Genomic DNA, 16,247 nt, shown 5'->3' with positions numbered 1-16,247 from the left:
GAACAGGCCTGATACATTTTATTGGCGATACTGGTGTCATACTTGGGAACCACAACCCTTTGTCAGACTGTTAGTGTTAACTTGCGTGACAAGTATCAGTGACTGACTGAAATACAGTTAAAGTGCCTAGAAATAATAGGCATCTTAAAAAAAAAGGAAAGGGAACTCATTCCGTCCACTCAAGCCAACCTTTATAGATCTTACATCTTAAGCACAACTGATGTACTGTAATTGTTACGTGGACTTCAGTGTAACCTCTACAGCAGCACACAGACAATGCAGTTCTCTCATTATGCACATGCTTTAGGATCGTTTATTTTAATGCTTTCAAATAAATATGTTCCATGCAGCACACCGCAATAAATAAGGAGCAGCAACTTTCGTATAGTACATCCATTCATAATGTAAGTCACCATGTGATACACCACATCTAAAGTCTTTGGCCCAGTCCCATACAGTGAAGCACACCACATCTGCACATAATCATATCTGGCTTCATATGGATTTAATAGGACTATGCCAGAAGGGCAATGTGAGCACAAGTTTAACCAGGGGTTCCTAGCTATTAAATACAGCTACTAAGTAGTTAAAAGGCAACAACTAAACCCATAAAGGGTTGATTTGTCTTTTCTTTCTTACTTTTCAGACAGGAATATAAAGTACGAAAATGCTCTGGATATTTTCAGCCTTGTATAAAGCAGTGTGATTAATATGGAATGCTTTGAGCAAATACTGGCATGTACACTGGCATCAAAAGCCACAGCAAGACTGACTCTGACACTGAACACTGGCATACTCGGCGGGGGAAGCTGCTGTTGTGGCGGGCGCTGCTCCTCTCCCTCTATGCTGAAAGCTCCACCGCCCCCTCTTCTTCACTGTCGGCTCGGTTGGCGCGGATCTCCACCAAGGTCCGGGCAAAACGTGTCCACTCGTCATTGTGTGGCACAGCCAGCTGCAGGACAAACCAGGAGAGAATTAATTAGGACACTGGCAGTGCAGGACTGGTTCTTGCTCTGGCCCAAAACGGAGGCACCTTTGAAGAGGGCTCCTACCGCTATCAGCACGGCTGTGCACAGTGAAGCACCAAGGCATATCCTGCACCAACCCATTGGGGGCTGATACCTGGGAAGTGTGGCCAAGCTCACAAGGCACATCTAGCAGTTTCCTACTGAAGTACCAGAGAGAAGGAACCTTTAGTCGGTGGCAGACCAAAAGGCTTTATCTGCTTGATTTTGTAGTGTTGCTGCAAAATCTACCCCTTGGTTAAAACATTTCAGATTTTCCAAACTAGAGCAAGGCCTTGATGTCTTCGTGTACACACGCATATGTCTCACTTCACACACACTCGAGATGGCCATTGGCAGTCAGCAAGGCTGTGCCCAAGTGTAATTGTTTGCAGGACCCTGGTCAGTGTGTACAAGGTAACAGTGCTTTTAAAATGTGGTGTTGAAACTATTTTCCTGAAGTTCATTAAAGCTCTAAGTAGTAAAATAAATATATTGTGTTGTTTTAGTTACCCTCCTCTATGTTAAGGAATTCACAGTTACCAGAAATGCATTACAATGGAAATATTATGCCAACTGGATTCTGCATTACTAGTTGGATTTTTTTATATCATCATGCAAGATCCATTTCTATTTAATACCATTGATGTTTCCAATGAAGAGCTCTTGAATATTAGGCTTCAAGAGAGACATGTAATCTAAATAGCTGAACTTCTAGACAAAATGCTTTAGTGCTATGGCAAAATAATACTGCAGTCGTTTCCAGCTGCATCCAATATTGCAATTTCTGGAAGATAATGCAGACTGGGACTGAGATAATAAAAAAAAGAAAAAAAAGTAACGAAACACCAAAACAAAACAAGAACTTTTCTCAACTTTGTTTTCATTAAGTCAAATTCCAGAAAACAGTAAAAAGCATCCACATGAACCCCGCAAGTTTTTACTGCCCTCCTGAAGCGCTGTGGTCACGTCCTACATATAATATGAATGAATAACTGTTTCAAGACATTACACAGTGCTTGGTACTGAAGAAGGCAACTCTTCTGGAAACTACAGGAAACTATAATAAACTGCTGTCCACCTTAGCAAATGGATGCCTTTGGACTGAAGAATGGGTATAACCATAGCTAAGCCAGTCTGTACTACTTAGTATTCAGTCTGAACTGACTTGTATCTTTTAATACACCACAAGAAGTGCCAAGCAAATGGTCAGCTAACTATGTCCACGTGGCACTAGTAGATCATAGGTGCCCATGAGGCATATGGTACATTGCAGTGGAAACAGTCAAATTATTCTCTTCTCCTTACATCTCGACTGGATACACAGACCTGGAGACTAAGAAAAGCATGTTACATGACCCAGCTGGCAAAAGAACTTGTGTGTATGCCCAAGATTAACTGTGTGTGAAAGCTCCATATACACTGCTGCAAGTGTTAACTGTGTGGACAGGAATTTGCAATACAAGATCTAAACATCTCTGTATCTCACTGGTGATTATCAGGTTTTTTCCAATTATTTTTTATCTAGCTTTGCCTCTACATTCAGTATTTTGCGGAAAACACAGTGTGTTTTTCAAAGCTCAGTACATAATACCTGTATTATATATATATTATACATAATACATACATGTATTATACATATATCAGTGACTGAGTTACATTATGAAGGGCTGGTGTGCAAGTTTGGGTTTTTGTCTGTTGAAACACCAAATGTAGTACAGTTAGCATTAGATGAGGCTACAGACTGAGAAAGGCAGCCTGTGAAAAAGCCCTCTCAGCCCAGTTAATACAGGCATTCCTGCCGTCTCTGGGTTTTCCCTTCTTTGTCTTCCACTTCTAGCATTTTTCTCCTTTACTTCTCCCAGGAATGCAGACCAGAGTTACAAGAGTAAATAGTTTCAGACAGCTGTCTCTCATGCTCACATGCTCAGATGTGGATCCGGGATGGTCTATATTTGAAAGACCGCTCTATTCTTTCAAAATCCTTCAGTAGAAGGAACTGTAGCACCAGAAGAGAGGTCAGTGCACCAGCACACGTACCTGTGTACCTGTGGCACACATTTGGCCACAGCCACTCACCTAGTCTGGCTTCTGTACAGTAGTAAGGGGCAGTGCAGAGATCCTTCTATCAGAGATGGAACCAAACCCAGCTGTGCAACCATCTCCCTGTTATTACTGCTTTATTTCTTCTGATGTGTACAGCACTACCATTTGTCAAATTCTTGAATGAAGTGAGTCTCACTGATTTCAAGTAGAAAAATCTTTATAGTGGTGCAATATCCTAGGCAAAGGACTTTCTGAATTTAATAAAGCATTCCTGCTCCTTGTCTTGTAAAGTCTTTAACAGCATTACATTGTATTATTAAGTGTCTGAAAAAGAAAGTATGTCATTCTAAAGAAAAAAATTAAATGTATTTATGATATTGAGATAATTTGTTTTTACTCCACAGCATAGCCAGAGACAAATAAAATAAAAGTCCAGGCTATTAAAAGAACTTGGTATCTCAAAGTGTCTCCCCAGGAATGTATGCATTACACGTGTTATTTTTAGCTGATAGTGTTAGCAAGGTCTGGGCCATTTATAGTGACTCAGTTCACAGAGCAATTAATGACCAAAGTCAATACCTTTAGCACAGAGGAAAAAATATTCAGTGCCCACATGCAACCAAATTCCTTACAACTTCGTCTTATTTTAACTTACTTAATCTCATGTACTGCGACATGCTTTCAACAAGGGGCCAATCCTGCTAATAGACTGTTAGTAGAATAAACCTCTCTAATATAAATTCCTCAGGGATGCAGCGGGAGACCTTGGCAATAATAAAGTCAGAGGAAAAATTGTCTTTCATTCTCCAAACCCCTTCTTTCTGCAAAGGCCCCAATACTAAACCACAATAGGTGGTTCCTTTTATACAGGAAAATACCACAAATAAAACCAAAAGTATCCACAAACTCCAATTCAAATTCTTCTCTGGATTAATGCTCCCCTTCCAGTCATTTTCCACTCAAGTTCCTTCATCTGGGCACACCGACACCCACAAGTGCTGGAGACCTGGGTTTATCTGTGGGATCTCTCTCTCAGCTTTTCTGCACATGTTATTTTTTGCAAATGCTGGGGCAGAGGTGGAAGAAATGAGGAGATACCCCATGGAGGAAGGGCAGAGGTTTGAAACTATCTGGGTGTTCCTCACTCATGTGGCAACTTTTCTGTCCACTTCCAGTAACTACAAAGCAGCACGTGTTAACTTTCCTGTCATGATGTTGATGCAGGGTAGAAATGTTCAGCAAAGCATAATAATTTAATATAAGAACTTATTTGAGTCAGAAGGTTATTTGAATGAACTGATGCTAAGGTATGGAGCAAAACAAGAGACAGAAGCTATTAAGTGTTTTCCTCTGGTCCTTTTACAATGGAAGGTGAATGCTACTCACACCTAATTAATTGAATTACACAGCTTTAGCTTTAACATGTTAACATGTAACATATTAAACTATGTTTAGGTTGCATGAGACAGTAATTCTAATGAGAAAAACCAGTATTATCTACAAAAAATGGCAGCCAGGATCTTCCTGACAAGCACCTATCCTTGCCTTGCTGATGTGTCACTATTCTACATGATTTATGCAGTACACAACCAAACTGTATCTCAGTGCTACCACGGAGCATTTGAACCTTCTGAAGCTTCTGTTTCTTGGGAGATCACTCTAACCAAGCACTTCACTTATCTGTCAGCTTTCCTGACGTGCTCTGCTCCCCACTGGGCTGACCAAGGAGATGGTTTATGTGTGTCACCAGATGCAGTGACGGAGTGTTCCGCCCCTGAGGCTTGCCAGGGAGCACAGGCAGCACCAGGCACATGAGTTCACCAAAACCAGCCTCCTCCACCTTCTCATGGAGCCAGAGACTTCCTCTGTGTGCAGACTTTCCAATGCATACACCAGATATTTGACAAACACAAGATGTATTTCTGCATTTTCCTAGAAACTGTGCAATTAGCAACTTCACTGAATACTACTCTGAAAACTGTGACAGAACTCGGGAAAAGGAAATGCTCTGAGCAGACAACTCTTGATGCTGTCCTCTGAGTCAATCAGTGCTGGGCTCCCCTGAGCAAGCAGGAAAGGAACAAAAAGCAGTGCCTAAAGATACAAATCAACATCAGTTTCATTTTCAGATAGATTAACACCTTCTAGTATATTTGCTCTTTAAACTTAGGGAAAAGGGTAAAAAAAGGAGACAAGGAGAAAAGGAGAAAAGTTGAGAAGAAGAGGAGAAGAGGAGAAAGATTTTGAGACAAAACTCCCAAATCTTTGAATGTGCCTTTTAAAGGCATCTATCCATATGGTTGAAACAAGATATTAGAACATATTTCAAGACTTTTGTATATTTCCCTCCTATCCATCTTTTTTATGGCTGAGTATGTTTCAGCTGAATTTGTCCAAATCCCTGTATAGCTTCAGTTTCCCTAAAAAACCATTTTCCAGCCAATGAATTATTCATTGAGGATATTTCACTTTATTTCTGGCTCTTTGCCTTCCCTGAAGTCTCTAAATCTTTGGGATGGGAGTGGACAAACTCTTCCTGCCTTCATCCCTCCAAGCTCTTCTCCATCACAGCTCTCCTTTGAGGGCAGTGGACTCTCCAGAGAGGAATCAAAATGCAATTTCAGCAGCAGCAGCCACCTCCACTTCAGAGGAACCAGTGTCCTATAAAGGGACACCTTGTGTCCTCAGTGTGCTCAAAGGGAACACAGTTGTCTATATTGAACTGTTCCATTTCCTTTTAATGCCTGTACCTCATGGGCTTATTTACCTGTCACTGAGACACTCATAACCTGCAGCACTGATCACTGGTGGAATTATTATGTGATCTCAGTCACCAGTTTAGTAGTCACTGTTTTTTTGGCTTCACCTAGAGCTCAGAAGCCTCAAAGCAAGAAAGCTATGGGAAGAACCTCCTCGACATCATCAGTGACTGAGAGGTTGTTGAGAAGGGGCAAAGTTTTCCAACCAGCATGGCCCATAACACTTCTGACCCACACATCCCGTGGACACAGGTGTAAATGGAGACTCTGACAACAAGCAGCTACACCACGGCTCGGAGGATCTGCCAGAGCCTGTGGTTGCAGCCAGCCCACGCCGCCCTGGTGCCACACACTGTTTCCAATTACATGTTTGCAGACGAGCCGGCATGGTGGTCCAAGATACACTCCAAGGGTGATAGCGTCTCCCAGCTCAAAAATCTGTGACCCATTCAGACATTTTGTAGAAGCACAACACTTTCTTATTTTTGTCTTAAGAAAACGCTTGTTCTCAGCTAAGTTGGTGGCTTTCTTATAGCTAATCACCGTGCTCCAAAAGGTCAGACACATTCTGATTAACATTCATCTTTCGTTAGTTGCATTTGGGTTTGTTGCTGTTTGGAGGCAAAGGGTGATCTTATTTTAGACAATTCTGTTTATTTGTCTCTGCCTCCACAGAGCTGTATATGCCATAAAGTATCTTATCTAGCAAGGAAAATAAAAACTATATAAAAATTAATGTTCTAAAATAGCCTGTTGCTATTACAATTTCTTAGAAGGGCAAGTTAAACACTCTTTGAAGAGATAGCTAATTAAAACTTAGAAAATATTCAGATTAATCTGAGTTTGTGGACAACAGCAAGTCTGGTGAACTAGTGACTAAAATCTCAGACTTCACACCAAGTTATTTGTGTATGTGGCTTATCACCATTTTTATATTCCTTCAATTCAATTTGACAGCATAATCAGATAAGCATAGCTTCAGGCAAATGTAGTTTTAGCTATATTTTCTCTGAGCAAAATTTTTGTCAACCCATATTGTCCGTATCTCTAAGTGCTGAAAAGAAATCTGCAGCAAATACTTCAAGCAATGGATTAACATCTGAATGCAGTTATGACATTGTAGGTAAAAATGTGTTTCATGATGATAAACTGTAATACTTGAACTTGATGATTTCTAAAAAGTAGAACAATCACTTGGTCTCATTTTCTGGGTAAAAGACAGCACTTGCAGAATGAGGATCGCAATACAAACAGTGACGAACTATTATAGCTCCACTTTCAGAACTGATCCTATTGTCTGGAGTTCAACAGATGTTTTGTCACTCTCGTTGTGGTGAAAACAGATATGACAATGTAAATATTAGATATCTTGATACACATGTACAGCAGGCAGGACACACCTATTCTGGCCCTGGTCTTGCCCCCCAGAATCAATTACAGGCTGCCTTTGATATTTTTCTCAACCTATATGGATATTTTATTTCCTGAAAAAGCCTATATTTTTTCAGGCAACACCCTATGCCACACACATGGATGGAAACAAAGTGGGAGGTAATATGCAACGAAACGGCCACCAAAGTAACCAAGAGCACCCTTTCCACATAACTGAAGTACCACTGTATTTAACTCTTGGGAGAGCCGAGCATCACTGTTAACAATGGATGAAACCACTGGCAGGAACTCAAACCCCACATACTGCATGCAGATGATTTTAATAAGATACAGTGTTCAGACCACAAAGGATACACTCCAGAGTAGCTCTATATATATTTGTTTACTTAATTGAAGGGGTGGAATACCATAGGCAACCTAAATACTGCATTTATTCTATGCACAGCAGTCAGTCTAGTGTCACAGACACAATATACACCACCCTTCTATGAAGTTAATTACTTAGCCCTCATCTAGATTAATGTCTGTTGTGATTTATTTCGTTGCAATTCACCAGCAGGGTCTGATTTAACTAGTGCTGCCTTAGTAAAAAAAAAAAAAAAAGACAAAATATTAGCTAATATCAAAACCCCTCAACTTAAAAAAAAAACTGAATCAATTTTCAGCAAACTCAGACTTTTTATTCTAAGGAGAACAGTAACTTCTGAATTGTTACACAGCTGATGCCAAATTATGTTTTGAATACCACACTAACAACAGTGTGATTTTAATAATTTATATGTAATGTGCAAAGATATGCTGTACAAAGGGCCTACATAGGAGTTGAATATTTGAACGCCCATTAGTTCTTTTCTAAACTTAGTATTCTTGGTCTGTATCAGTCATCTCAATGCCAGTCTAACAGGAGAACAAAATAAAACATAGCCCGTAAATTACACATACGTGACACATAAATACATATTAACAGAACATTAAGACTGCAGACTGTAACACTTCAAAGATAGGAAATGTCAGAGTTAAGACTAACTCCCTCAATTTGAGTATGTTATTAATTTTGTGTTATGGTACTGTCTTTAATCTTAAAAGAAAAAAGAAAAAGAAAAAAGTAAGAAACAACAAAACCTGCACCAGAAGCAAACACCAATTATGGAAAACTTCAGCCTGAAGGATTACAACTTGCTAGGGTATATAGAAAAGAAAACAAGGAAGTGGGAAGTATCTTTAATTGTAGACAATGCTGCAGTTCCACCTCTAAAACCAGAGTTGGCTTAGGTTCTCCTGAATTAACCAGAAGGAATGATGTACAAGCTATAAAACAGATTATGCCTCAAATCGTATCAAAATGCTGCACTTGATATCGACTACAGAGGATAAAACATTTAGTAATCATCAGTCATCCTGAAAGAGTTGACTTCAAACTCAAATTTCAATAACTTTTATTTCCTTAAATCACCTCTTATTTTTAAAATATTACGGCTGACTATTTACAGCTTGTTCTTAAGCCCACTTAAACTGCTTTCAGCAGTCATATTGGGAGAAGTCTCTCTTACACATCTCCCTTGAGGGATACTTTAAATGGCAGAGAGGATTGGCCTCTAAGTCCTTAGAAACAAAAGAGATTTAATACAGTTAATCAGCAGAAAGAGCAAAAAGAGCATCTGCCTATGCTTGAGGAAAGCTCAAGATTTTGCTTTAACAGAGGTGATGCCCTAAGCAACAAAGTTCTTGCAGTTCCTGCCATTCCACTTCTTCTGTAATGCCATCAATTTACTGGTGGATTGAGAAAAACAGAGAGGAATGCTGCCTGCCATCCAGCTCCCAGGGGGATCTCAGCCCTGCTCCAACTGTCTTTGCTCAAAGTCATTGAAAAGTCCTGGAATTTTTTACATGTGTTTCAGGACATTTAACATTTGGAGCTAAGGGATCAGGATTCCTCCTCCACCAAATTATATTATCAGTTGTCATCATTGCACAAGAAAGCCTAAAAATACCAAATGAACTAAACTAGAAGGTAAGGAGCCCTCGACCTGTTCTTTCCAATACCGGCTATTTTTTTTTACGGACAACTACATTAATTGGAAGAACGGGCCCATCATTCTCACTTGCAATCACAGAGCTTCAGCTTGTGGGGTAGCTGCACTGGCAAAGGTGCCTCCTTGGAAGTTCAGCTGTGTGAAGCACTGTTGCCTCAGGGAAGAAATAAATCATCCTCAGCTCAGCTTGCTTCTCATTCAGACCAAGCTGGCCATGTCCATGCCATGATTCATGCCAGGAAACCTGGCAGAACAGGAACTGTAAAGGACTTCTGCCACAGCGTTCTGGCTCTCAGCTAGCAAATGGACTCTCAACATAGCAGCTGATAAACTGCTCAAAGATTTTAGTCAGCAGGACAGTTGCTGCTTTCTCTGAGATTTTGTATACATTCCGTTATCTGCAAGAGCTCATCCATCATGAAATAGCCATGGGTTATATTTTGTTGTTTTTCTATTTTATTTTTTTTTCATTTGGACATAGATTCTTCCATCACTTTAGGCACTGAAGTATAGGTTTCACATTTAAATTAAACACAGAATATAGAATTTTAGCTGCAAAATAGGATGTATTAAGGCCAAGAGTTATCCTCAGTTGATATGTTAACTGTTACTTTCCAAGTCACTAATTAAGTATTTTTTCATGTTCAAAGGACAGACCATTCTGCAATCCATAAAGACTGAAATCACACTTAAGGATTCTCAAAATGAAAACTGCTACTGGATATGACAGGTTGAAACCACAAAAGCCCCCTGAAAAAAATTAATTATACAAAGCAGATCTTGTCTCAGAAGTGTTTTAACACCACAATGATAAGTCACAGATTTCTCTGAAATTTGCAAATTGCTGCACACAAACTGAGCTTAAACTGAATTTCATACTTGACAATTCTCCTCTTCCATACTTTCTGTAACTTAAAGCTATGGACACTTTTCCATAAAAAACAGTAAAATTTATTTTTAGATCAGAAAGGAGGTGAAAAATTTCTGAGAAAATGTCACCCAACAGACTAACTAGGTATTTCAAATACCTACCCTGTGACACTACTAACATGCATTGACTACAGCTCTGCTCCCCTGCAGTGTTCCACAACACAGGGTTAGGGTGGGGGCAGACCAGGCTAAAGCTGAGACCACTGTCTCAGATACGGCTACCACAGAAAGCCTGGACCCAGATTCTCTTTTCCAATAAGCCTCTTGACAAGTTTTCAGGAGAAGCAGTAACTGAGGAACTCATAGTGAAGCCCGCGGTAGTGCCCATGTGGATGGCAGTGTCCATCCAGACGGGTATGTCCAATCTGGGCTTCCCTTTGCTCTTTTTCTCTTGCCCTTTACAGTGCTTCCCAGCTCAGCAGGAAAATACCAGCAGGAAGACTGTCACACACAGCTCTCCCTTCTCCCCCTCCTGCAGGCTGCACTGTGCAGACAGGGAATGATCTCTTACAGATTCTCTTCTGCCGCTCTCATCACTTCGTTATCTGAGTGCCTTCCAATAGTGCATTTAGCTACATGATTAACTCCTGTCACATGTAGCTTGTTCTCTCTGATCCTCTCTGCAGGGGGAGGATCTGGGTCTTTGCAAAGGAAAAGGAAACATAAGTCAGCTTTAAAAGTAGTGTGCAAATGAATAAAAAGGACTAGGGCCAGAGTTTTGTTGGTTGGTTGACTAGGTTTCTTAAGGTTTTTATTTCATACGATGAGAAGTTGAATATTTCTTCTAAAATATATTTGTATCAGATTGGAAACTCATGTCTTTTTACCCTGTGAAAGTCTCTGGGGAACTAGTAAGCTGTCTCTGGAGAACCGCTGAAATATTTCATCATAAGCAAGTAGAAGCTAAGAATAAAGAATCAACTGAATTTTTAAGATGAGCATTTAAAACCCCCAGCCCTTTCTGTCTGCTTTCATTAATACCCATTTAATTTCACTGTGTAAGCAATAAATGAGAAAAATGGCACTTTCATTAAAAATCTGACACTTCCTCCTTTAATTTTAACAGGCAACATTCAGACAGTAAAATGGAAGTAGAATTTTGTGTCTATTTATCTGAAGAGAGAAACAGAAGAAACTGTTGCCAGGAATAAGCAAATATCTGGGCTTGGGCAGGAGAGTAACCCTGTACACCAGGTGTGACACACTTCTGCATCCCACACAAACACATCACAAAATCCTGGGGACAGGCTCCACTTTGAGAGGATGTTTGTCCCACCATCTCTACCCACTCTGGCACTTCAGCCTTCTGATAGTTAAAAATGTTCTTTTAACTTTTGACTCCAGTGAATACACGGCCAGCTTGCAGCCACATGCGCTGGTGGCAGCATGTCCTCAGCTCTACGAGGTCTCCTCCTCTGCCCCCAAGCACTCTGCAAGAACATGAAAACTTCTACATTGCCACCAGGCTCACACTTCCCTGGCTTAAACACACCAAGTTCTTCTGTCCCTTTCTACAGGCTACTCTGCTCTCCCTGTAACCCAGATCCACATCCTTCTCTGACACATTTCAAGAGTTCTTTTTTAATATAAAATACTTTTTTAAACATAAGAATAAGAAATTTTGCACTCATACTGCAAAATATGGATATGACCTGGAAGAGACAGATGGAGAAAAAAAAGGAAAATGAAGTAATAGAAGTAACAGAAGTAAGAGAAGGTGGACGAGAAGCTGCTTCTTTTACAACCAAAGGTGCAAAGAGCATTTACAAAGTTTTGATCTTTTAAACAACATCAGTTTATGAAGCTGCTTTGTAAGTCTGAAACCCATGATGAGGGAGACTGAGAAGGGCAGAGACCCAGTGATGCCACATGATACGCAAGAGGTGGCAGAGGAAGGAAAGTGCAAGGGCACAGGCTGGCACTGTAGATAAAGAGCTCCAATCCTCAGCAACCAGCCTTAGGTAACTCAGATTAATTAGATCACGGCTCAGTTTTCCCTCTTGAAAAGTACTTCCCTAATAAAGATTGTTATTAGGAACATAAGCCTCCATTCCAGCTTCTTTAAGTACAAAAACAGACTGAAATAACAAGGTAACTTTTATCCCTTTCCATTTCTTATCAGTTTAATACAACCTCACCAACAAGCAAACAGCTTTCAATAGGTGTGTATAGGGAAATTTATATCAGAGGTATAAATTTACACATTTCTATATATGGATGTAGCTAAACCTCCTTTTAAACTGTAGAAGTATATAAACACTTGGTTTTAACTTATCAACATAACATTGCTTTTCTACAGAGGAATAAACCAGTGCTTACATAAAGACCTCAAAGCGTTCACAGTAACCTAAAGTAATGAATATTGTAATGAGAAACACAAGTATTTAGGGTGATAATGACTGGACTTTGCTCTACTTAGATCAGCTCACCCCCTATGGAGGCTACCAAAGCTTAAAGATTTTATCACCCTAGTAATCAGCAATGGGTAATGGCCTTCATAAAACACAGTAATTAAATTGACTGATTTCAAACTAGTGCATTTTTTTCATTAGGGAGTTCTTATTTAACCTACTTCAAAAATCCCTTTGTGAATACAGACTATATCAGTCAAAATTGAAATGATGAGGGACAAGGAGCTTGTTCTGCTCAGTATTTCAGACATTATTCAAGTAAAAAGCTGAAGTTCCTTATATTTTTTTTTTGTCATCTCTAAATGCTTCCAGTTTTTTTTTTTTCAACTTATAAACTGGAAGACAAAGCAAATCAAAACCTTAGTTCTTTACATTTTCCAACAACTCTTAAGAGATTCTGCTTTGTTAAAACACGTTTTTAAAATTCTCTGAGGCCAGGGTTCCAATCTCCCCAGCAGAAATATCAATGGTGAAATTTAATTATCCTTTATGCCTGGATTGTGCATGTTGTTGTAACTACTGTGTCTTACTTAATCTTTGAATGTTTTTGAATAAAACTTGGTTGTAAGCACAACCCCTTATTATTGCTCAAATTTGCCTTCATGATATGTGTATGAGCCATTTATCTGTGTTCCAAGAATACTTGTAACTCAACACAGATTTTAAAATAAAATGTTTTATGGTGAGTCTCAACTCTGCTTTTCTGGCAGAAACTTCCCAACTCAATATATACTCTACAGAAGCTTTATGATGGCAAAAGCAAACCTACTGGAAAATCTACCTGTGTAACTACATGACACAAAATATAGCTTCATATTTCTCTCTCTGGGCTACAGCAGTTTTTAACTGCATGAAGGAGATGCTGGATATGTGTTCCCTGTATGAAATCTATAGTGAAACGCAAGGATCTCAAGACAGGAGTACAAAGTACAAATGCTTCCCTACTCTAGCCAGAAAAACAAGTGACTCAATAGTCATGCTTAAATGTGAGTGCTGGTCACAAATATATTTTTCTTTCGGTCTAGAACCTTAGGAATTTCAGAGCAGCTGTTAAAGGCTGCTGAAATCAAAGGAAATTATTTTATAGGCACCAGCATGATATCCTTACAGTACAACTTCATCCACATACTTCAGGGCAGTTACCAGCTCCTCCCTCTCTGGTCATGTACTTGAAAATGAGATACGGGATTAACACCTATCATAGAGCAAATGGGGAAGTACACAATCAACCTAACACAGCAGCCCTAAAAAGGCTTAAGGCAGTATTAACTCTGAAACCTAACAAAGTCACATAAACTTCCATATGATTCTGATTTCACTGCAAGGAAGCAAGGACAGAGGTAGTAACCATACCAAGAATCCCAGGTAACTGCTTCATTGGCAGAGCCAGCCTCCCTGGATGTCTTGAGAAAGACATTTTCTTACTTCTCCTCAGTCCACCTGTCATACTAGTTGCCTTTTAAAAGCATGACTGGAACTAACTGTCTGAAAAGCTACCAAACAGATGCAATAGTTCGTCCCATAACTACTTAAACAGAATAATGTACTGCATTATGCTCCTTATGATTACAGTTTCAAATTCTGTGATCCTATGTTGCAAACTTATTTTATATTTTATTAGAATCAAATAAGAAGTCATTGACTCACAGTTTTTATCTATGTACTCACAGTGCAAGCACAGTATGACCTGGAAGACATAAATGGGAAAAAAAAAAAGAAAAGAAATCATAGAAAGTGGATGAGAAGCTGCTTCTTTGACAACCAAAGGCACAAAGAGCATTTGCAATAAGCCAGGTAAGCAACAAACATGGTTGTTAGAGAATATTTATGACAGCAGGCAGTGTTTAACATCACTGAAGCGTGCACAATGGGAGCAAGCTTTCTAGAAAATATATCTGCAAAACAGACATGCAGTTAGGGCTAACTATCAATCACCTGAACATGTGAATAAATCTATAGGCAGTGGTCCATGCTCTGTTAAAACCAGCTTCTACCATACAGAAAACTTGCTGCCCAGTAAATTAGCCATAAGGCCACAGATGCTAAAATATATTATACGAACAATCACAATGATAATATCACAATTACTATGCCAGCAATAGTTTGAATATATAGATCTTATGGAGACTAAAGTGCATTTACAATGATTGGTTATATGTACTAGTTAAGTTGTATAGGTTTAAGATCCCATCACACTGAAACAATTGGATTTTTGTGTGTTTGAGTTTCTATTTTATTTTATAATTCACATTCTTTAAAACAGTGTTTGCTGATCCACAAGAGCACATCTATATGGACTGTTTAAGTCTCCTCTCTGCTGGATTGTGTGTGTGTAACTCCTATTAATGCTAATGGGCATAAAGCACACGCATAGAGGAGAAAATAGACCCCTCACTGTGAAAATAAATGTGTTCAGTTATTTTCAGATGTGATGCCAAAATCAAACAACTAAAAGTACATAGTCAAAGAGACAGCACTATATAGCCTAACTGGAAGTGTCACCATTGCTTTTAACTCCCTGGTCATGGACCCTGCCATGTTCTTCATGTGTCTGACATTTCTTGTCATAAAGACCATGACTGGATGACGTATCAATACGGGCCAATCCTAAATTTTTACACAAGTGAAAACAGCCCCAATCCCACACTCCTTACCTTCACAAAGGATGCAAGGTTAGGCCTTATGTCTTATGTTTTTCACTTGGGTCACGTTTTCTTTTTATACCATAGGGGTTGATAGCAGCAGTAAACTTTACTGCTCTCTGGGGTAGTTCCTTAAAACCATGATGAATCTATCAAAGTAAAAATTCCTACCACTTAATTTTTCCCTTAATGGTTGATAGCCTGGTATTTTCTCCTCTGACCAAAATTCACAGAGTGAATGTTGTCTAAGAAACAGGTAAGAGAAACTATTTATCTAGTAAGGTGAAATTTAAAGATAAGATGCTATGTTAAAATACAAATATAGTATTTTTTTCTTCTGATGGAACCAGTGCTTTATGAGTTTACAGCTGATCTAATATGACATTTGGAACAGTCACAAGAAAAAAAAGGGTTTTTAAAAGGGTGCAGTACAAGTGGAGCATTCATGGTTTTGGTGAGTGTATTTAGGGTCTTTCTAAAGCGGCCTGCTGACTTTCTAATGCAAGTAATCACACCTATCTTCCCAAATCAGGGAGATGCACCTTCAAACAAGTGGATGCTACTGAGTTATCAGCCAGGCAGAGATGAGCTCTTCCAGTGATGAGGCCTTTTCAGAAGCTGATGTTGTAGGAGACAAGGAGAGTGCTGTTGCACAAAGGCCACCTTTCACAGCTTAGTGTCAGGATTTGCAACAGTGCTGGGTCAAATACAAAAGTTAGCTGCTGCTGGTGCTGTACAGTCCAGCTCCCAGCCCCTTGACCCCAGCCACATGCTCACTCATCTAATTCCACATGAGTCAGTTCATGGAGCAAAACAGTCCCAAGAAAACAAAGCCAACAAATAAATACTTCTCTACTGATCCGTCTCTCTCTGCATAAGCACTGCTACCTGCACAAAAACTGGGCAGTGAGGGATGTGGCTAAGGATGGCTGCCAGGAGAAGAAGAAATTTTCTGTTTAAACTGTCAGACCAGCCCCATCAGATCCCAAAAACAAACCCCTACAAAAAAGACAGTCAAAGGAGGACCCCA

At 39.5% G+C, this 16,247-nt stretch overlaps 1 protein-coding gene across 4 annotated transcripts in view; it reads right to left on the bottom strand.

The window, feature by feature from the left end:
- DYNC1I1 (dynein cytoplasmic 1 intermediate chain 1) overlaps nt 1-16,247 on the bottom strand; it is a 183,251-nt gene continuing 167,004 nt past the window's right edge. For all 4 annotated transcript variants that reach the window (XM_015617547.3, XM_015617549.3, XM_015617550.3 and 1 more), the window contains exon 17: nt 1-952. In XM_015617547.3, coding sequence (XP_015473033.1) covers nt 842-952 — 111 coding nt within the window. In that variant the 3' untranslated portion in view covers nt 1-841. The remainder of the gene's footprint in view (nt 953-16,247) is intronic.

This window comes from Parus major, chromosome 2, assembly GCF_001522545.3.
Source record: "Parus major isolate Abel chromosome 2, Parus_major1.1, whole genome shotgun sequence".
NCBI classification, from domain to species: Eukaryota; Metazoa; Chordata; class Aves; order Passeriformes; family Paridae; genus Parus; species Parus major.
The sequence above is the reverse complement of the archived record's forward strand: the minus strand, read 5'-3'. Positions and strand labels throughout refer to the sequence as shown.